Raw genomic sequence first — 24,390 nt, 5'->3', positions numbered from 1 at the left:
GGGTGTTTTATTGCTTTTGAATTTAAGTTTTTGAATGTGAAAATGTGAAAGTGAAAAGAATTTTAAAATGTTTTTTCTTCTTAAAATCTCACATAAGTTTGCTTTAAAGTGCTTTAAAATACCTCCAAATAAAATGTACAGGAACATAATCATACAGCTATTATGTAAAAGGCAACTATTATAAACTACTGCTGGACAAACAATCATGCAGTTACTTTAATTATGGAGCATGTGTTGGTCTCCCACTTCAGGTCCTCGGTAACCCAGAAACCTGCAGGGGTGATAGCGCTGAGCATGTTCATCTCCAAGTTCTTGTTGGAGGAAGGATGTCAGATGAGGAAGAAGGAAGGAAGGGTGTAAAGGAAGGAGAAGGAGGGAAGTGTAGGGATTTTCCTGAAGATGAATATGATATTCTGCCCAGTATAAATAGGTTTATTTTTAGGTTTATTTAATAGGTTTATTTATATACAAAAACTTGTTCTATCCAAATAGTAAAAAGTATTTTCTTTATTAGAATGACCGTACAGAAATTCCCTAGAAGTCACTGAGGTCTAGCTTGCTTTGAGGGCCAAACCGGTATTTTTACATGTTTTAGCAACTTGTTTGAGGCTAACAGCTACTGGTTTCCATTCATTTCAGTACAGTGTGAAAATCAACATGCAGAGACCTGAAACTTGATGTAATGTATTGCTGAACAACGTTGCACGTTGTGTAACAGCAATTACACAGAGGGCACACAGTAATGTGGATGTGGTAAAGAGGAGAAGCTGAGTATGACAGCTCCTTAAAAAGCTGCTGTCAAAGGCATATTGTTTTCATGTCAAGAAATACTTTTTTTTTTTTATACAAACAGTGACGTGTTAAGAGCCCAGGTGTGTAAATGAAACAGGAGTAAGAGGAGTGAAAGAGTGTAGAGAAGGGAGGAGGTATAAAGGAAGTAGGAGGGAGCATGAGGGCAGGTACAAGAAGCTGGATAAAACCTGTAATTATTATCCTACGGAGTTTACTTAGCCTTTACTCGATCTCTCTCTCTCTTGTCTGACACACATGCAGTGTTTGTATAGACTGATAAGCTCAGGGAGAGAGAGCAAAAGAGAAAGAGAGAGAGAGAGAGAGGGAGGGAAGAAGGGAGGGAAAACACAGCCCAGCTGAAAGAGTGAAAACACACACAGGGGTGAGAAAACCTATGATTGTGTTACAGAGAGAGAAGCAGTCAGATAGGTGCATGAATACACTGAAGCAGACAGAAAAAAGACAGAGGAAGAAAACTCAGAGTAATTGAGACTCTGAGAGAGAAAGAAAGGTAAAGTGTCAGAGAAGGAAGGAGGAAGACGAAGTGAAAGGAGATCATGGCTCTGAATGGGAAGGTGGCTCTGGTGACGGGGGGTGCTCAGGGCATTGGGAGAGCTGTGGTCCAGTCACTACTGCAGAGCTCAGCCAAGGTCAGTACTGCTCGGTCTGCTTTAGCTTCATAACTTTAACATAAGTTTTACTGCTTTGACAGTTACTCTCTTACTTTACAAATGTCTTCATTAAAAGTGCTCAGATTGATTTAGAGTGTTTCAGTTTTACTGCTTTTGTTTTCATATTTAACACATTTCCAACTGTACATTAACAGCTGAAATTCTTATTGAACTGATCTGACTGTTACGTCTGCTGCTCGGACATAACCTGTTTTGACCTCACTGCTTTGACTTCACTTTGCTGGAACTGTCTGCATGTCTGCAGTGGCTTTATTGATTAAATTTTAATGGTTTTGACTTTACATCAACACTGTTTTAAGTGCATAGCTGCCGTAGTGTCCTTGTTTTAACTTCATGACAATTTATTGGAAGCACTTTCTCTGTACTACATTATCACATTTGTTTTAATACTGATCCTTGATTGTATCAGCACTACTGTTTTCCTGCTTTTAAAGGGTGTTTAAGGTCAGGATATACAGTGAGTAGAAATGGGGCCAGTGTTAACTTGTGATAGATGATGAGTCTAAAATAATAGTATAAACACACTGTGTTTTAACCCAGTAATTAGACAGTGAAGGTAGCATGCATTTAAAGGCAAGGCATTTAAAAGAGATCAAGTCTGAGAACTTTCTTCACACCTTGTGAAATGAGACTAATTGCGGTACAGCACTAAGACTAACATGTCATTAGTCTTGTATTTTTTAACGGTGCACCAGTGAAACACACACATATCAGTCACACTTGTCAAACCACAGTGGTGACAAGTGTGACTGATTAGAAGTAAGCAGCACACAGTAGCCAGAATATTGTCTCTCTTCATGAAGACAAACTGCAGTGTGTCTCACTACTCACTCACTAACCAGGTTTTGTCCTTCAGGTGGCTGTTGTCGACCTGAACAAGACCTGCGGTGAAGAGTGCAAGGCAGAGCTGGATGCAGAGTTTGGAGAGGGCAACTGCACCTTTATTCAGTGTGATGTGTCTAATGGAGACACACTGAGAGGTAATCCTTTCTATTGACAAATACCTTTTAAATCCCTTACATGATGAGTGACACAATAATAAAACTTTAAAGATACACTGTAATCAACACATTCAGTCTGCTTATTAACTAGCAGCTATCCAAGCTGTTGTGTAATGTAATATCCACTTATTGTGAGTCTTTATGCAAGCTGCATCGTAGGATAATTGTACTTTGCTTATTCATTTTAGACTTCATGATGAATCAGGGGATGACTTCAACAAAGAGCTTAAAACATAGTGACTATTCCTGGCAGGCATTAGAAACTTTTTCCTAGAGAGAGTCACCGTTGCTGCTCTCTGAGCTGACACCTTCATTCAGCGGGTGTGAAAGGGCAGCAGGTCCAGTCAAAACAGATGGCAACAGAGTATCTGTGACATTTGTCAAAATTGCTGGTTCTGGTCACTCATGTATCTCACCAACAGTACAGATAAATCTAAGCATGTCTGGTCTTGCCTTGTAGTCACATGATTATTTGTTTGACAGTTTCTCAGTTTTTAGTTCAACATACTTCCTCACTACTCAGCACTGCTCTATTGCCCCTCACTTACCTTCTCCTTTTCTGCAGATCTGTCAGTGTTGCTTTGCTGTTTCATGTCCTCTAAAATGATGGAAACACAACTGTGTGTGTGTTAATGTGTGCGTGTGTGTGTGTGTGTGTGTGTGTGTGTGTGTGTAGGCGTGTCGGGGTGAGAAAGAGAGAAGCAGAGAATTAAAGTGTGTTTAAGTGAATAAGTGTGTCTTAGAGAGAGCAAGAGAGAGGAACAAGGTTTCATTGTGTGACATTGAAAAAGTAAATCCCTGCAGGCTAACGGCTGTGGAATGCTGTTTGGTGTTGCTCCCCAATGTGTGATAGTACTGCTGTTGATGTAGATACACAATGTAAGCCTGTATGGAGCCGATGACAATGTGTGTGCGTGTGTTAGTGTGTGTGTGTGTGTGTGTGTGTATGTGTGTGTGTGTGTGTGTGTGTGTGTGTGTGTGTCTGTGTGTGTGTGTTTTCTCCATTTGTGGTAAGAAGAAATAGTGCATCTGTCTCTGCAAACATGCACTGTGCATGCAGTTGTTTACATGTTAGCATATGTGTTTTTCTGTATGCGTCTTCAGTGTGTGTGACTCATGTGTGCATGCACAGGTGGGTGGGTGTGTGTGTGTACGTGCAGGCATGTGTGTCAAGCAGATGAGCCTGTTAAAAGCTGGAATGTTTGTTTCTAATTGAGGGGTATCCAAGTGTGGAATGCGGCAGGTGATGACAAATGCAGGTTTTACCACCTCAGGTTTCTCCCTTCAGCTGTTTATGCAACCTCATCTGTCTGCTCACATGAGGAGATGGTTTGCATTTCTCATTATAGTACCCTTAAAGGAAGTCTTGGGGCGTACTACTGCATATGTGGAAAAAGTAGTACAGTGGAAACTGCTTATACTGATCAAAAAGCTCAGGACAGAATCATTCCTATACAAATGCTGTTTAAATAAATTCACTTATAGTAATCAGGTAGTGTTCATACATAAACATATGGAAAAAAATGAATGGAAAAATGAAAAACTACGGTTACTCTATTTTCTTTTTACCTTACTCCCATAGTACACCTACGATGTGTAATTAGCGAATGCGGCACCATTATCAGGCATTGCGGCGCACCTCCGCAGAGTTATGTGGAGTTGTGGGGTGTGGGCATGTTTATTTGTAACCGCCGTGAAACACGTTTTCTTCCTCTCATTCACTGGCTTTCTCTCTACCATCACTTGCTCTCCTCATCCACTCTCTAGCTCGCTCGACCACTGCTTCTCTCTCTCTCTCTCTCTCTTTCTCTCTTTCTCTCGTCTTTTTTACAATGAGTCGAGAAGTTGACATTAAAGCCTTACTTTACTTTTAACATTACCAAACAAAGAGAAATGTCCTCCCCTCCTCCTAGTAATGTTTTTGTTTTCCTTCATGGCAGGGTTGTGCAGTGTTACAGGTTGTGTTTCTCCAAAAGTTGATTCTGGTTCAACTTTCTCGCTGCGGCCCCCTCCCCCGCAGCCTAAACACACAACGCATAACCCATCTGCTTCAGGCTGGGAGGCTGCGTGCACATTGAAATCGTGACAGGAGAGGAGCAGCGAAACAAGCGTTTAAACAGCTCTACTGTATTTTGAAACAGTCAATCAAATTTATATTATTTTATATTTATTTATAATAATCATCCGCTTATACTGATCAATTTGACCCGGACGGATGTGATCACTATAAGCGGTTTCCACTGTATAGAGTCTTCTGGGAGCTGTGTGAAATCTGATTAATTGCCTCAAGTGATGTCACTTGAGTCAGTGTTGGTTGGGGCTGAAGACTACAAGTTTGAAAATGAAAAAATCTGAGGGTGTGGAGTTAGAAAGACTTGAGGTTAACACGTCAGAATAATGTGGGTAATGTAGGTTTTGACAAGGAAGAAGAATGTGTGAAATTAATCGCAGCATTGATTTAGATTTTTTTTTTCAACTGTTCATCATGAGTACATGCAATCAGTGGATTACTCTTTTAAGGTCATTCACTGATGGTTTTTTGTTTCTGTGGTTTAGACACCTTCCAGAGTACGGTGGACCTGTTTGGTCGCCTGGATATTGTCATCAACAACGCCGGCATCAACAATGAAAAGAACTGGGAGAAGACCATACAAGTCAACCTGGTGAGATGACAAGATGACAGTAGGCCAGATGAAGATTAGTCAAGTCAGTTTTACATATAAAGCCCAAAATAACAAATTTGCCTCAGAGGACTTAACAATCTGTGGAGTATACAACACCCTTTATCCTCAGAATATTTGGGTATTGCATATGTGGGTAGGACTGTTTGTACATGTATTAGTATCTACTTAGTTTGAGGCTCTCAGTGACCCTCAAGACCATGTCACCCTTAGGGAGCGAACAGGTTTACCTGGCTGTTAGCTTAAGCTCCCTGTCTTGTCTGCCTTATGAAAGCAAGCATGTGCCTGCCTGCCTGCCAAATATGCAGACAAAACAATATCACTTAAATTACAAAAACCTTAACTTAATCTTTAATTGTATGTGAATACATTGCAGGGGTCAGTCTTACTTGTAATAGATAATAAATGCTTTCTCTGAGACGAAGAATGTAATGATTTTTAAATGTTAAAATACTGTTTTACTCAGATTCCTCACATGCGACTGCAAAGTTGGATCAGAGTGATAGATAACATCCAGGTTTCATGCCTGCTATACAGTGTCCTGAAATGTGTTGTTAATTGTGAGCAGTTTTTCTATTCGCTCTCAGGCAATAATTTCTGTTTTTTGCACAGTTAAAATTTCTCTCTTCATGCCATTTGACCCATATTTTCCTGTCCAGCTGGGACAAAACCCAACAGCCACTTAGGCAATGAAAAACTAATCTTCATACAGATCATTTACAGTCTTCTTTGAAACTTAATCCATTTTCTGTTTATGTATGTTAACAGTGCCAGTCAGCAAGTGACCACTTGCTTGACATCACAACCAAAGATTTGATGACTAGCAAACAATGCTTTTGTTACAATCAAATATTGTTTTGTTTGAAAGATATGGAGCTTCCATGAGTCCGTTTTGAGTTTCCTCAACCTCATCTTGAAACACAGGCAAATAGAAACCTCAGGCAGGAAGATGACCCTAACCCAGATACCGTCTGACATCAAAAAACCAGGGATAAAAAATACTTTAGCTGGCCCAGTTTCCCAGCAGAAAATGGAAATCTAAGGTCTAGTTTTTTGTCAGCAAGACACTGGTACAATTGGCCATTTTTTCTCAAGCAGGTACTGAATCTCCCATTATGAATATTCTCCTGACTTGCTCAGCTTTGACTACCACCAGTGTAATTTATTGATCCACTGGAAAGGGTGCACAGACTAAGTTAGCAAAAATAACTGCAGGAAAAGCCATGAGGATATGCTAATATACAAATCAGACACTCCAAATATTGTAATGATACCATAATATCAGTAAATACCAAAAACTCACTGCTTAATAACCGCAGTAGAGTTTAGGCAAGCAATATTATAGTATATGTTCTGTATGGTATGGTATGGTTTTAAATAAACAAAAGTAGGACAAAGTCACAAGGAGTAAACATATTACTTAAATTTCATGAAATATAAGATTTTTAGTTTTAATATGTAAATACATATTGTGGTAAACTGAAACTCCACTAAAATAATGTCATGTTTAGCCTGTTAATCTGATCTGATCATCACAACCAGTTCTAGCAAAAGTGCAACAGCTTATTATGCTGATAATATTTGATGCCACTGCCATTAAACTGGAAGGCCTCATTGTGTCTAAAAGACCCCAGTGTACAACACCCCCTCAAGTCTGTTAAGACTGGAGGTGGGAACAGACCACTGGCAATACAAGTACTTGATAGTGGTCTGTTCAGACTACTCCATTACATCAGCAGGGCCCTCTGTCCCTCATGACACCATACCAAGCCACAAGCCTTACAACTACATTCCTGCTAAGGAATCTAGTTGTACTTGAGGTTATGAGGGTATACTGGGAGACTGCCAGCAGGCACCAGACAGGTACACTGGGAGACTGCCAGCATGTCTCCCTGTGGACCCTCATAACCACACCACTCAACTGTAAAAAACAAACAAACAAAAAAAAAACAACAGAAAAAAGTCACTTAAGATGACACAGTTCTTCAGCTGCTCTGCTCTTCCTCTTATTGCACTGATGGACTCCTAAAACTACTCATGTGTAGATCTAGGTCTAAAGACAATTATGAACTGGTAATTGTAATTAGAGATGTAATAAAGACAAAACAAGTGAACAACATCAGTTAGATTTAAGCCCCATATTCCCACCATGTAGATCAAAACCACATCACTTTAAGTACTGAACTCCTTCATAGTCCTACCTGTCTTGTCACAGTAACGTCAGCAGAGCAATACGTTTGTAAATCAAAGCTTATCCAAAATGACATGCAGAGCAGCACAGCACAGGAGCAACTAAATAGGCTGATTTCAATAAGACATGACCAAGCTAACTCCATTGTTGGTCTGGGAAGGGTGTAGACACTGTACCTCTGTACTTGCCAGTGATGAGCATCAGGAGGTTTTAACATGCTGGAAGTTCACATGATCTTTTCTGAGGTTTATGTGTTCATTAATTCGGATCCCCATTAGCTGTTACCAGTCTCCCTCAATGCAGGTGCCCCAACACACCAATAAGACTTGCATGATCCCTCACTGGCTTCCCACCCAAAAACTCCAAATTATGAGGGTTTTTTATAGCACACTTGAATGCATGATTTAGCTACAAGGAATTGAACTGCATGTATTGGGCAAGAATATTTGCCACCTGTGGACCCAAATGTACAATAAAATATATTGTCACTGTCCAGTGAAAATCATGTATCTATCTCAAAACTATTCCACATTAAGCTAAATGAGTCATCAACATTTTTCTCTACCAGAGTAGTCTATGTTACTATTAGGTTGTACTATTGGAACAGCCATAAAGGGAGAGTGCCTACAAGACATACTGTGCTCTATTTCAGGGATTGCTCTCTTCAAAAGAGCAAGCCCTTCATTTTTCTAATACATCTGAAGACTGGCAAATTGGAATGGGGCAGCTTTGTTCACCCATTAGGATCTTGTCACTCTTGAAATGTAGACTTCAAATGAGTCACAGTATAGAACTGTCTGAAAAGGCGATGTGACTTGTGGTTGATATATGTCTATTCTAGGAAGTCTGCAAACTACAGCGAGAGCTGCTTAAAGGTTGTGCACTTCACTTGCAACAGAAAAAAGTCTGTTGAGTATTTTCCCTTCACAGAGCGTAATGTCACTTGCACCTTGTCACTGGAGGGTAATCCTGTCTCCCTCTGGATCAGAGTGCTGGGCTTGTGGAGATTTTGTTTAAAGTTAATGAGGTTTCATTTTTACCAAGTTTTTGTGGAAATACTTGTGAATCCAGTACATGTTCTTTTCACAGAGACCTCATTTCTACAAATACATTAAATTGTATATTCTCGGTTTGCATTGATGTTGGCAACACCTTTTAAATGTTATCATCTTATCTGTCTCTCTGTTAAAGCTTTGACAATTTTTAGAGGAAGAAATTCCTCATCATCAAAACACGTTATCAGCTGTACGTCCCTCAGGTATCTATCTGAGATTCCATCTTTGTTTTCTTTTACAGTATGTGCTCCCTCTTGGTGTCATAGTTGGTCCAGATATAGTCTGATACACTGTGAAGCCTTATTACAATAAGGTTTGTTGTGGATATATGTGATCCCCACAGGATGATGCAATTTTCTCTAGAACATTGGACCTTTTCTCTAGAACCACAATCAGCCAAAAATGTCTACTTCTGCATAAAATAGCAATATCTAAAGGGTAAATGAGCATGAAATTTACTGAGCACATTCAGGCTCCCAATTAGATAAACATTGAGAGTTACAGGAAAAAACATTTGGCTCTGTAACAATAGCTCTAATAATAGCAAAATCACCAGTGCTGTATGTTGTTATTCTGCCCTACACTTGGTTCTTGTGCAGTATAATGAACACTGCATGCTCATGCACAACGTTTAGACATCTTGAGATATATTGTGTAGTGCTAGGTACAATAATTATTCTTCTACCTCATCCAACTTACAACTTACTTTGTTTTGCAGGCAGTATTGTCTAAGTCAGCAACAGATGTCCTCAGTGAAAAATAATGTAGAACTATAAATAAACGCACCGATCAGTAGTTTCTTCACTTTCTGTTTCACTTCCTGCTTGTGTGTGCTACACTTGTTAAACTGTGACCTTGTTGTCTCTTTATTTTTATAGACCTCAGTAATAAAGGGGACCTACTTGGCACTGGAACACATGAGTAAAGAGTATGGCAAAGAAGGAGGCATTATCATCAATGTATCCTCTATGGCAGGTAACACATAAACACACTAACACACACGTTTGTATGCACATATTTATTCAACTGGAACCCCCCCCCCATCTCTCTCTCCCATTGGATGTATCCCAAAAATGTATTTTATAGATAGATTCAATCAGAGAATCATTTCTTTTTAAGATGCCAGAAGTACTTGATATTTTTTTAAAGTCATGGTTATGTATTTACGCTACTTTTTCTTTGCAAACAACAACTGTACCCCAAACTCAGCCACTAATAAACAAAATACTTTACAATATATTATATAGGCACACAGTATTTCATTTTGAAAGGTTATTTAATGATACCAATGCAAACATATTCTGCACAGCATATTTGCTGCCAGACTGTAGTGGGAACATCAGGTCAGTTTAGCTTATGCTTGCTTGTGCTTTAGGAGGAGAACTATAGGAGACATTGGCTGCTTGGATAGGTAGAATTTAACATTGTTCCTCAGTACATTTATTATATTTTGGTCACTTATTACTACATATTTCTCAGATTTAGGTTGCAATCTACCAGCACTGTAAAGGTCTATGGTCCTTTGTTGTGACTTCCACAGAATTTGTTGCTAGTTGTAAAGTAGGTTGACAAGTAGTTTGATAGCACATAGAGGACTGATTTAGTTTTAGGCAGTTATACAGCATATATACTGTAGATATGGGCATGTAATATAGTCCAAAGCTCCACTACTGCAGATTATTTAAGAACAGCATCGCAGAAGTGACAAAACCAGAGCAGGTGAATCTTTAACTGTATGACATTGCAACACAGACACACACACACACATCCCTTTGATGGGATGGAGAGTTCTCTGAAATTTGGGTTACATAACACTACAGAGTTCCGACGATGACAAACTGTAGGAGAAAAACATGACTGTGCAGTGACCTTGAGGATTGACCTGGTTGGAAGGTGGGAAGAAAAATATGCTTCTGTTTCCCTCAGAGTCCAGATCTGGCACTTTGCTGCATGCTAACCATTTAAATGGTCTCAAATCACAGCGTAAAGAATATGAGTCAAAAGTGACAGAAAAAAGCCCACATTTCACTTTTCAGAAAAAATGCAAATATGCCAATTCAAATGATAGTGTTGGATATGAGACTAATGGAAAATTTCATTTGCTCCATCTGTGCTGTCCAGCATTCTGTATCAGCAGCTGTACAAATGTCAAAATGATCATGCGCTATGTCACCTAATTTAATTTGTGTAATGTATCTGTAAGATTTAAATATCTGCAGAGGCCCTGAAACTTCAGTGATATTTCAGTTCTAGTTTGAAGCACATGACTCGGGAATTTACACTCACCACTCTCCAAATATTCTCCTTTCTTGAAAGAGAGACACATGGGGATTTATTTATGTCAAAATGTCACAGATGATGAATTTCTCGAAGCCTCTGGAAGCCAAGCTTATGAAAACAGTTCCCATCTTCCTTGAGAGTGTGTTATCTGGGAAACACACTAGACAAAAAGCAACCATGACAGGTTGGCAGGCATCCACTATAACTGAAACTACTGGATCTGGATCAATCTGCACCTTAGTCTCCGTCATGGAAAAGCTCACGCTCCTCCAAAATCTTCACAGTTACTCACACACTCACACACATACACGCACACACACCCACACACACACACACACACACACACACACACACACACACATACACACATACATTTTGCAAGGTAATTCCTGCTCTTTTATGGTTGTATGTTGTTCTGATGGGCCAACATTTTTCAAGCCATCTCTGTAAAATCTCTAACCTTTTTCTGAACTCAAACAAAGCCCTGCAGAGCCACAGCAGCTCTGAGGAACTATGTGATATATGTCACAATGTGATTACAGTCATTGTTGTAACCATTTTAAAGTCAACATCACCTTGTGGTGTGACCTTCACGGGCTCTATATTTATTCTGGAAATGTCACTACTGTAGTTTTTTCCCCTCATGAAAGGTTAACATGCCATTCTTAATTTAAACAATCAATCACCACACCTACTAGATGAGTAGATAAGAGAGTTATTAGCTTGTTCCTGTTTCCTTAGACACAAAGCCTCATTATACTGTTATGACTCCCACTCGCTCCTTACCAAGTAACATTACCACTGTGACCTGGAAAAGGGTCCAATTACAGACCTCCCTCCAGAGGCCCCAGGATTGTGAGCCAGTAGGATTTGAGCATGAGTCGTAGTGTTCCGTTGTATGAAGTACATAAACGTTCGCTTATTTCACCTTAGCAGTCTACCAAAATCTGTTTCTGAACAAATTTGAGGCAAAAGCAATCCAGTCACTGAATTTTCATTTATATAAGATCTACAAGGCCTAATTTAAGAGTTTGTTTCAACTTTCGGCACTACTGCACTGCCAGCTGCCACTGCTTTTTTGGCCGTGCTTCAAGCTTGTGGGAGACACCAAAGCAATGCAGCAAAGCCTGAAATGACTACACATATAAGTAACGTTAGTCTAATACTACTTTTATGTCATCAAATATTGCAATATTATTTATTATTGCTGCTTTGATTGAAAAGTCACTCATTCATATTAATATATTAATGATATAAATACATGGGTATTTGTTTTTGCACATCAATCATTATTTTAATAACTAATATTATGTATGTTAATATTTGTAATACATAATACAGTATATATAGTCCTCTATATTTATAATTAGATTTATAATATGTAGTTTTCATATAATTATATTTTGTGAACTATGACCTGGCAATTGACTTCTGAAAGAAAATGCAATACATCCTCCAACCAGCAGGGGGTGATAATATCTGCATGAGAGGGGCCTGAGGAGAGAGGTCTGAGGGGTCTGAGAAGAGAGGTCTGAGGGCTCTGAAGAGGGAGGTCTGAGGTGCTGCAGTTGGACCCTCTTGGGACTATCAAGGATCCAAAGTTAGCTTCTCTCTGAAACCTTCTTCCTACAAGTATCATTTTTCCTTTTTCTTGCTGTTGTTCCCCTGAGAGGCCTTGGGTCTGGAGCAGAAGGGGCCATGCAGGTGTTGGTCGGGGGTCAAAGATCCTCCAACAAACAGCTGAGGTGCTGCTACTGTAGACAAAGTAACAATATTTGTCAATTGTGACAAAATCATAGAGTGACTTTGCCTCTAAGTGTCATGTCAGCCTGTGATGTGGTGGAGTTTGCTATACAGTTGTGCTATCTCTACTATAGACGTGATGCCAGCCCTTGCATTCATGTATTGCATCTTAGCAAATACAATGTAACGGGTTTCAACATATGCTATAAACTACCTTATCCTCTCTGGTAAACATAGGGTACTAAATAATCCTTTGACATGCTGAAATGTAATGTTTTTAGCTAGCTACAGACATTTTCTTCCCATTTCAGCTCTTGGTTGCATATTCAATTGTTTTCCTCTCTGGTGGGCGTGGTTTTCAGAGTATGATGTGTTGCTCTCTGTCTCTATATACATATGTGGAGGCTGTTCCTCCTGAATGTGATCAAGTGAGCTGTTTGCAGCTCAGAAAAGCAAGATGAAGCCTCATCTGTCTGCGGTCAGGCCAGCCAAAGTGTTCTTATCTCTGACACTCACTGACTGGCAGAACATCATAAGATGTACCACCACAACCACCGTTTATGTTTTTGAGCATCTGTCAACACATTCAGTTAATACTGCCTGGATATAACTTCCTGTTAGTTGTCTTTTAATGTCTGACCTGGGGCCTGCCCAACCATAAGCCTAGAGAATTAAGGTGAACTCCGCAAGACATTGCTCATAGTGACAAACCCCCAGAGAGTTTTATTAAACAACTCTGCATTCTCTCCACTTTCATCAGCCTCTGTTGGCAGCTCTGATAAACTTGCTGTACACCACCCACCCAATAGTCCAATATTCACTCTCCTTTTAGCTCTGTTTTGGTGTCCACCAACTCCTGAGGGAAACATCTGGCTCTTTAGATGGTTAATACTCCATTATATTTAGCAATTAGTTGTTAAAGTCCCCCTCCACTCAAAAATGTGTTTTTCTTCTTGTTCCTACAATTGAATGTTTGAGACTCACTGTACAGAATGATGTATGTGCAGAGTTTGTTTTCACCTTCATCTGCTGAAGACAGAAAGTTCCTCTGTGCTCACTGAAAATTTGAAATTTACAGGGTAGGCCTATTAGCATGATTTGTGACATCACAACTAGTTTGGAAGCCAATCCTGGTCCAAAATGCAACTTACACAAATGTTAGCCTCCAGTGCACTGAAAATACACATTCAACCCGACAGGAAAAGTTTCTTTGTGCTGAATGCCGACAGAGCATCAATACAACTGATATATGCACTATATACAATACATATACTGTGTTTGTGTGTGTGTGTGTGTGTGTGTGTATGGGTGACAGAGGGAGAAACATGCTAATGTAGTGATGCCAGCAAGCTTTTAATTAGTTACATGTTTGTTTGGCCAATGTTACACCTTTAACAGTAAAACATATAGTAATAAATGTGACAGCACTTCTAATTTGAAAAAACTCATCTGTTGCAGAGCTTCCCAAAATGCTAACAATGGAGTTACTACATCCTAAACTAAATCATGTTCACCAACCCACTTTTATTTCTATACAGCCATCCTTTTTCTCCCTCACTTTAAGTGATTTACTCAGAAATTCATATTAAAAAGTCCAGTCAATGGGCAGATTTTTCATGAAACAGCACTGCTCAAGTAGCTGTTCTGTCAACCCTTACTAGCAGATTACTGAGCTATCAATAACACACTAAAGGTAACAACGCCTGAGGTAGAGCTCTGCTCCATATCTCACCTTTTTATCTGTATGACGATCGCATCAATTTGCAACTGTCAATCCACTTTTACCGCAATGTGGTTAGAGTATCAGTTAATCATGAAATACAGATACATAGACTTAAAATGACCTTTATGCAGCACGTCAGGAATGAAGCCGAAAAAAACTCTTGTATATATATATTTTTTTCTTTTTTGCAGGAATTTTTGCTGTTGTGTGTTTTGAATGGAATTTCACTATTAGTTCACATCTAAAATAAGGTTGTCATATAATATATTCTTGCTTTAGAGCTGCGTGTTGTTTAATGAAATTCTAGGAGATGTTGTTGGTTCTTACAGTCGGACACAACATCTTGCAGATCTAGGACAGTTCTGCCTCAAGTAACAGCAGACATATGGTAATCATTTTTCACTTATCTCACTTGTGATAACATCAGTGTGTGTGTGTGTGTGTGTGTGTGTGTGTGTGTGTGTGTGAGTACATGCCATTCCCACGACAGACTTGTCCAAACATGGTCAAGCATATTGTTTTGGGGGGGGGAAAGAATGTGTGTGTATGTGTGTTTGTTGATGTGTACGTGTGCTGCTCAATGCAAGTGTTTGTGTGTATACTTGTGTTTTGAATGATGTCATTATCAGATTCTTTTGGAAGTGGATTCAGCCCACATGAGAGTGATTCAGTTTATAGTCGTGTTTGTCTTTGCAGGGATTCAGCTGACTGCTTTTATAACATCAGCTGTCGAATGTTCTTACCTTAAACCGTCTGAAGTTTTAGCTATGTTGTTAACAGTATGCTCTAACTGTAGGTGCAAGTTGTAGTTGCATTTTTTTTTTATTTGGAAACTGCATATTTTCATAGTATCATATTTTGCTCCTTGCAATTCATGTTATTAGGTTTCCACTATTTCTGTCATGTTTGTCTTTGCGTATGGTCCTATATTTCAGCCCATGTGTTCATATACACCTTGAAACAGGTGTAATAAAGTAAAAGCAACCATCACACTCTTTGATCTCACAACCTGGCCAGAAGATGCTACTTTTCCTGAAGGAACTTAACTCATTCACACAACACTTTTTTTTTTTCTCTGTGAAGCTTGTGAGGAATTCAACTCCTGAAAACTCACCCTGGAGGCCAAATTGGCTGCCCTGTCATCTAGCGGGTGCTTGCCATAACCTGCCTGCTGTGAGTGGCGGCTCTCAGCCATGACAATAATCAAAAGCAGCTGATTAGCCTCTTAGACTACAGAGAGAATGAACTGCTGAGGATCTGCGTGAATGAGCCAGAGGGAGAGGAGTGTGATTTGAGGTCAAGATTGTTGCAATGTTACACTTTATGAATATTGAAGTTATTAATTGAATAAGGGACATGGAGATTATTTGAAAGCAGAAAACATAAACAGACATTAAAAAAACATCTGCAGAAAATGGTTTATTTTAAAGCACTGTGCATCACTTGTAATTAATTTTATGAATGAAAAACACGATTTTAGATTGATGATGATGCTCTGATGAAGCTGTGGGAAATATGAACTGAGCCTTATCTCACTAAACCTGGATCAACTGACACTCTAAGAAGCTGAGAAGCTGGTGTTCAGACGCAGATGCAGCTGTGTTTAGGAACACCCGAAAGAAAGCCCTGTTGATCTTCTCAAACACTCTACATGTTTAAGGCTTACAGCAGGTTAAAGGTTAAGCTCAAACTAGGAGCAAAATATGGCTGACAGAAATCTTCACAGAATAAAAACATTGTATATAAGACAAAGAGTGGAATTCATTTATTTTCGGACATTGGCTGTTCTTTGACCTCAAGCAGTTTCTTGTGAGATTCTGCGTTGGTGTCAGTAACATGTTTGTCCTCTTGTCTCCTCTTGTTCTTTATATTTCAGCCTTCATGCATTCCCCTCATCAGCCTGTCTACACTGCTACTAAACATGGAGTCATTGGCTTCACTAGAGCTATGGCGGTAAGAAGCATAAATTATAGTTATTAAATTTCACTGTGATTTATTAAATTCTTACACAAACTAAATAATGAAGTGTCAACATTAGTATTTTTTAGGATGGGAGATCACTCTCTTGTTCTTGCAGGACGCGTCCTCTCAGGGTGACTATGGTGTTCGTATCAACGTCCTGTGTCCGGCCTTCGTCGACACTCCTCTACTGCACTCAGTGGAACACGAGGACAACATGGGAAAGTTTGTCAAGTTCAAGGATGACTTCAAGCGCAGCATGAACAAGTTTGGAGTTTTAAAGTGAGTTCACTCAAACACTAGAACAAACACAAACACATTGATACTCACTCAGTCCTGTGTTTAAATCATTCCTTGTCATTGCAATGGGATTATTCCATCTGGCATGAGATAACACACTGACTTTATTGGTGAGATCACTGAAAACAAATGCACAATTTTTACTGAGACAAAGGCTTTGTATTATGTAATTAAGAATCTTAAAACTCTTTTTCATTGATTAATACAGTGATCCAGTTATATTTGATGGTGGTGAGCTCCCATTTCATGTGATACAGGAGCAGCTGATTGAGCATAATATAGCCAATAAATTTAAAGAATTAATCTCCGGTTCCCTCATGGAGAACATGTGAAAACAGTTAAATTCAGTTCATTGCAGCACTATTGAGCTAAATGCTAACAGGTTCACAATGACAATGCTAACATGCTGATGTTTAGAAGGTTTACCATAGCTGTGTCCCAGTTCAGGAGTCGCATCCTTCAAAGGCTGCATTTGAAGACCGAATGCATCACTTTGGTGCAACAAGGCTGTCCCATTTTGAAGGCTCCTTCAAATGTGGCAGAGAAATGCGGCTTTCTTTTTCCAACTTTGGAGGATCCAACGTCTGGTCCTTTGGGACAGCCAAGTATCCCAGAATGCAGTGTGAATTATGAGTGCCACTGCTAAAATTTCACATGATCATTAATATCAATGGGCTACTAATGATTTTCACTCACACACTATTCGATCCTGATAACACCCTACATTATCATGGAATTGTTGTGAGTCATCAACTAATGCATGAAATCTCAGGATCCTCCTCATTCTTCAAAGGACAGCTACATGAAAGGTACTGTTATAAAAGTAGAGTAGCGTAGCTGCTTCAAGGAATAGGGCAGTGCGAAATGTGTGCATGTAGCAAGTGGCAGAAAAGTGATGATGAATGCAAGCTCAGCTGGGGAAAAGGTTAGCAGTAAGTTGTCAGTCTGGCAGTAAATGTGCAGTACAGACTACAGTGTGTCAGTTAATAAATGCTGCAGATTCTCAAGACCAAGGTAAGTCTTGTCTGTTGTTTCTCCAACTGCTGGAAAAGTGAAGGTGGTTAGCCCCATAGACTGTAAAAAAAAAAAAAAAATGGACGTAGCCACCACGATGTCACCCATTGGTTTGTGGATTCCTGTTTTGAAGACTCGAGTTTGCATTTGCCAGAAGTGACCATATTTCAACGAGAGAGTGGAGCTGACCCTAACGCTAGCTGCTAGCTTTGTTAGAATGGTGCATTTACAGTCTATGGTTAACTATGATGATGCTAATGTTTATGCTAATTTTTGATAGCAAAAAACAGGCTTAAAACCATCAAAACAAAATGTACTGAAAAATTGAACAGCTGACTCCTTAGAGGGTCTTTTAGTGCAACCAAATGCCGAACAAGACTTTTTCGGTGACCAAAATTTCACAATTAACTTTCATGAACTGAAAACACAGTGAAATAGTGACGGCTACGCCTGTACTCTGTGAATCTGTGGTTACGCCATGGTTACGTAACATAATCAACGTTGTCACTGCGGTAGCGACTTGTCAATCACAAGTTAGCCATGACCTAAAGCATACGCTGCTTTATTGTCTATTTTACTCTAAATGGGACCATAGTTTACAAAGTGAACATCATACTGTATTGAGGACTTGAAACTACTGATTGAGACCATAGTTTCATTGGGAAAGTGCTTACTGAAGTAATAAATCAAGTGAGAAGTAGGGTCATTTCCCAGACTTCTATACAATTGGATTTCTTTTTGGAGCCAGTGGAGTGGCCATTAGAGAGAATGCAGGTTTAAATTACTTCCACATTGGCTTCACTTTTCAGACCTGGAGCTACCTGCTTGGTTAGCCCCGAGGTTAGCAACAATGGGTTAGCCTAACCTGACCAGGCTCACTTAAGGTGGACTGACCTTTAAGGTGGACCAGCTATTCTCATTTTAGTGTCAATCTGCCACTCCTAAACAGAGAACAGAGAAATGTCTGACTGCTGAGTCTCTCCCAGGTTTTGCTCAGCACCCCAGCCACCGCCCCAAAGCAGTCAACCTAGGGGAAACACTGGAATGCATTTCACACCAACTGGCAGCGATGGCAGATATTTTGAGCCAGACTAAAAGCTGTTGTAATTTTCAATCTAGGACCATTATTTTGAAACTTTATTAGGTTTTAATATCTTCTTCATACAAGAAAGTAACCATTTAGATTCCCAATATGTAGTCAGTTTATCCAAATAATGCCTGTTTGGAAATTTGCTCCAACATTTTTGGAGATGTGAGGAGTCACTGGCTGCATGAGACCAGCATCATCTCAGCTGCTAGCAGCCCAACTCCTGAAATGACTGGCCAGTCAACATCTGTTGTCGTCCTAGGGAGAACATGATCTGATGAACTGATCTGTACAGCTATTTGGTAATTTACCACTGGCTCTAATGTCTCCGTGTCAGTACAGGGTCTGGGCTGGTTTAGGGAAAGCAGAAGAAGAAAAACTGTTAAATAAGCTATAGCTAGATATTAAGTGTGTGTCTATCAATCTATCTATCTAGCTATCTAGCTATCTATCTACTAAACCTGTTTTAGCTGATTAATAACAAGACCATTTTTTAAATATTAAAGTAAGGTTAGTTATTAAAGTAAGGTAGCGTTATTTTAAATATGAAATTATATTGTCAAATTCAAATGATATTAGCCATATAAACTATGTTAACTAACTGTTGTTAACTAGTTAATTTTAACATTACTATTGGCTAAAAGTACACAGCTTAACTGATCTTAATCTACTTGGCCATGGTCCCCTCTCAGCCTGGGATACATCACACATGGCAGTGAAGCATCTCCATTTCCTCTAATAAATGCTAAAACAAAAAAAATATATATATATATATATACTTACAATATCTGGCTACATTTCTACTAGCTGTGTCCTGATTGCCAACTGTAGCAGTCAAGGTTGCTAGGTGAGAGGAGTTGTGCTTCGGAACGCAAGAAAAAGGGAGGGAACAGCTGGTGACACAAATAGGAAATCCTCCGTAAACCAGACCGTCTCATTTAACTACTCTCGGTTCAGCCTTCACAGTCTATGAAGGACACACCTTTATAGACTGCGTCCTTTGAAGGATGCAGCCCCTGAATTGGGACACTTACCATCTTAGTTCCATCTTGACATTTGCTAATAAGCACTAAACACAGCTGAGGCTGATGGGAGTGTCATTAGTTTTGCAGGACTTTGATCATAAAGGCTTAATGAAGCTTTTTGATAATTTTAATAAAACAATTAGGGTGTGCAAAGATTTTTACAAAAATCACAAAATAATTTGAGCAAATTATCTAAATATGACTGAATGTAAATTATACCATGATATAAGATTAATAAACACATGAAATCAGATTCTTAACTATATATAACTTATGATATATATTTCTGATATATTTTACATGTAGAGTTTTTATGTTGTGGCAGCACAGTGTGCAGGATACCATGTCTGTCTGTCTGTAGATACACCTGTTTAACACAGTAACTCAAGAACAGTAAGCTACACAACAGAAACGTTTCACAATATACCACATGTCCTGTGCTTGTGAGACACCTGTAGCTCCTTATTGTATTACAATGTGGACAGTGTTATGTGACTACAAATAATCTGAAATATCAGATGGATTAATGCTTCACTAGTAGGTGTAATGACTTGGCAAAGTAAATCATCAACAAAGTCTGAGATCAAAATTCTACCGCCAAGACGTGTCAGACAGAGGACGTCCAACAAACTGTTGAACTGTATCTACTAATGTGCTAACAAATTGCTCTTTCTACTCAGGATGTCAGATCTGCTGATTTGTTCTGTTATTGATTTTCTGTTTTGCTTTTTACAAACACGAAACATATGTGGTCTTGAAAACACTCAGTGCCACTCCTCTCTGGCCTTTTACTGTCTCTATTCTGACTTGGCTGTGGAACAATGCTCTGCTTTCAAGAAACTTGACAGGTGTTTATTTGGAACAGTTCTGATAAGTACAGATATACTTTGCCTGTCTTGTATTTTCAGACATTCAAAAGATGAAGTGACCAAGCTGTGTGTACTATGGCTCTGAGAGACCTAAATGAATGTACTTTTAAAAGCTTGAGTTGTGCAACTCAGAGACAAAGGAGGAGGGACTCACATTAGTGTCAGAGGAAGTTGAGGCCAAATGACTTCCTGAACACACACACGTACACACACACACACACACACAAACACACACATTTTGATTTTAAATAATGGCAGTACAGCAGGTTTATGTTGTATTGTTAGGATAGGAAATAACTAATTATTGGATCCTGTTTCCATGTTTGTGTGTGTACCTTTGTGTGTGTGCGTGTGTGTGTGTGTGTGTGTGTGTGTGTGTGTGTGTGTGTGTGTGTGTGTGTGTGTGTGTGTGTGTGTGTGTGTGTGTGTGTGTAGCCTTTGAAATGGTTTTACATCACATGTAATCTCATGTAATAGCCCTTTTCCTGCTGTGGCCTCCCTCTCCTCCCTGTGACCTGCCTCTGTGTTTATCTCCAGGCCATCACTGATAGCAGAGGGCATGATGAGGTTGATCATGGACACCAATCTGAACGGAGCAGTGATGAAGATTACCTGCTCCAAAGGAATCCACTTCCACACCTATGAACCCATGTCTGCTTGAGCTTCAAAATGCTGAACTGAGGAGGACTATGCAGTGCTTTAACCTGTCTGACCGCAACACACCAGAGACTGGTTCAGGACAACATCTGGCTGCTGGAATTCATATCAGAACTGCATCAGAGCAACGGATCTTACTGGAAAAACTGACCTGAACAACACCTGATCATGTATATTCACCAAATTGTAACAGCCTAATTATGCTAATAATATGATCCTGATCATCATTGCTATTAGAAAACATCCAATGTTTTCACTGCCAGCCAAGATATTAACCACTGGCAAACCAAAATTATAAATGTGTTTTTCAGTATAGTGTCAGTAAATATCTGACAGTCAGTGTCACCCACCTCAGACACGACTGATTATGCAGCTTCTTTGATTAAACAGTGTTATTATAAGAACTGTAATCGTTATTTAACAGCTAGTTGATATGGTTTATACAAAAAATTTTAAAAATCCTGTGGGATAGTTTGATATGAGTGATATGGGACTTTTATTTATTGATCTTTTAGTAACAAGACTGTTCCATGAGCACTCTTGCAAGTGTTGAAGGGAATAACACGGGTATCATATCAGAGTACTGCCAGAGAAAAGCTCACTGAGTGTCCAAATGAAAGAGGTCGATTTTCTGGGAAGGTTGAAGGTGCTCAGTTTTAACTGTCTGTTAGAAGTTGATATTTTTTGGTCTAAAGGTAGTGCTAGAGGAAAGGTCAGAGGGTCTTAGGGAGACCTACAAGACAGGGATATTTGGGTGTGATGCAGTGTAGCAGACTGGTTGTTGGATGGCACAGAAGTTGTAGGGAGGTGGTTGGGGTGGATGGAGTGTGTACAAACACAGGACAATGACAGCAGAGAGAAGGATTTGCATTCTGATCTTGGTAGAAAACTTTGTTAGTTAATATTTCCTTTTTGTGTTGATTTTGAAAAACTATTCAGGAGACATTATGTCGCTCTAACAAACAAATTGGCTGTTGCAAAAGTAGTAATATATAAATGTAATTCCTAGGAGAGAGGGCAGTTACCTATGTTGCTAACAGATTTGTTACCTACAAGGCATGCTAAATTGTAAAAATGTTAACAGAGGTAATCAGTTTGTTAATTTATATTTTTAATTCAACATGTTTAAATAAGTATAAGGATGGAATTTAGTTAAGAAAAAAATCTACAGTTTATACATATGAAAAGTTAGTAGTGTAGAGAATAGAAGTTAATTTGAATATTGGTGACTGTCTCTGTGAGATCTGCAGGGTCATGGTTTTAGTTCTGACATTCTATTCAAAGAATATGCTAAATCTTGATGATTCAGCAGTGGAAGTTTGGTATACAGCATAACAAAAGTGATGTGTTTATTATTAGAAATGTGAAATCAGCTCATTGTGCTACGTGGGTTGTATGCACATGAATAAAGAAGCATCAAAAACCTGTTATTTATTGTGCTGCTGTGGTCCAATTTTAATTGTCCAATCCAAATATTAGTATGATTTTTAAGTTGGATTTTTACATAACATTCTCATCTTCTTTTGTTTTTCCTTCATCTTTGGCACCAACCTATAGCAGGTTTGTATTTTATACTACTGTACCCTCTATATCAATCAAGAGCAGCATTATTCAAATAAAAATGTCAACCAGCAGCCCTACACATGTCCTCACTCAGAGAGTGTAAAAGTCAACCTGCTTCTCACACACACACTCAAACACACACTGCTGCTCTTCCTGTTTGGGTGAGCGCAGTGGTAAACACACCGCAGAGCCTGGACCCAGTACAAATATTACACGTCCAACAATTCCTCTCAGTTAAACATTATGCTAGAAGAATAACAGAGAAGACTAGCAGCACTTAGGGAGTAATCTAAATTATTAGTGGCACGCAGGTCAAGTTTGCTACAGTCTCACAGGACTGCAAGCTTTTTGTTTTTTGGGCTGGCTTTTTCAACCTTCTCTTCTGCAGCAATAATTAAAAATCAACATTTTAAAGATGCACTAAGCAATATTTTGATAGAAGTATATTGTATCAGGTGCAGAACAGCCAAGAAATGGGAGAAAGGCAGTAGTAGTAGCAGTTGCAGAGTAGTGAGTTGTTCAAGTCAAGTCAAGTTGATTTGTCCAATGTCAAATGTAATGTTTCTTTACACAAACTACTGAACTGTGGACCATGATACAGTGTCAGTCACGTCAGAGCACTTCATTCAGTGTTAACATACCTCCTAACTCCTCGATCAATTAGATACTTTCACATTATTGAACATCTTGGCCCTTTCCCAAACCGGTCTCTCCCCAGGAAGCTATATAAACTCTGTAGGTTGATAACAGCTGCCAGCATGGTTGCCAGCATACTCTTTGCGCCATCCAGCTGTCATTGCCTTCATTGTAAATGCAAAACAATATGTTATTAAATGTTGCAACAGCACTAAACCTTCTGTGACTTTGTTTAAAGCCATCTGCTGTAAAAAGGCAGTGTGAGGAAAGTGCAACAAAAGTTCATGTGCATGACTAAAATAATACAGAATTAGGATGTAACAAAACTGTTTGACATCTGCAGGGACTGGTGTTGCAAGTCAGCATGGGTACACACTTCCTGTCACTGGGTTCTCCACTTCCACTTCACAGTCATTAATCTTGTACGGCCCTCATGAAACTTCCATGCTAAGCACACAAGTGGAGGCAGATTGTATAGGCTGGGAGGGTAGTGGCCAGAACATGACTGAGCTATTGTTTGAAATATTTGTATTTGTGGATCTATCTATGTACATTTCCCCTCACCTGTGTAACTTTGCACACAATAAATGTGAATGAAAATGCAAGAAAAAAAAAATTCAAACTTGCATGAAGTGGAACAATTATGTTATCAGTAAAGTGAAGAGCAGCATGTTGTACTATATTTCTAATAAATGATGACATTGTGGGACCTGCTTTTATGTCTTCTTTTGGTTTGTTTCCAGCGGTGTAGACTGATAGTGTAGCATCAGCAGCCCGACACAACATGCCTCTGCTCCTCCAGAAAATCTCGAATAAAAATAGAAGCAGATAAACATGGAGCAGCTGTAAATTCTGATCAACATGGAGTTACAGAAGAGTTACTAGTGTTTTTATAGCCACACTAACTGCATGGTTTTAGAGATGGCAACATGAAATATCTCTGAAATGTGGTACAGATATTCTTGTTCTATGGAGGATGAACACTTTAAAGGGGACCTATTATGCTTTTCCTTATTTTCAGTCATATATATAATGTTCGGATGTCGGATGTTCGCGTTAAGTGGCCAGTGTGTCAAATAATGAGGTAAAGTATGTAGAAGTAATCCCTGTGAGCAAAAAGCA

General features: G+C 39.2%; 1 protein-coding gene across 1 annotated transcript; it reads left to right on the top strand.

The window, feature by feature from the left end:
* Positions 1-83: 83 nt before the first annotated feature.
* hpgd (15-hydroxyprostaglandin dehydrogenase) lies at positions 84-23,974 on the top strand. Its single transcript, XM_044346685.1, has 7 exons — positions 84-1,442; positions 2,341-2,464; positions 5,042-5,148; positions 9,291-9,387; positions 16,035-16,111; positions 16,236-16,399; positions 20,950-23,974. The coding sequence occupies exons 1-7, from the start codon at positions 1,350-1,352 to the stop codon at positions 21,071-21,073; spliced, it is 786 nt and encodes a 261-aa protein (XP_044202620.1). The 5' UTR covers positions 84-1,349; the 3' UTR covers positions 21,074-23,974.
* The last annotated feature ends 416 nt before the right edge of the window (positions 23,975-24,390 follow it).

Source organism: Thunnus albacares, chromosome 3 (genome assembly GCF_914725855.1).
Source record: "Thunnus albacares chromosome 3, fThuAlb1.1, whole genome shotgun sequence".
In the NCBI taxonomy this organism is placed as follows: domain Eukaryota; kingdom Metazoa; phylum Chordata; class Actinopteri; order Scombriformes; family Scombridae; genus Thunnus; species Thunnus albacares.
The sequence above is the reverse complement of the archived record's forward strand: the minus strand, read 5'-3'. Positions and strand labels throughout refer to the sequence as shown.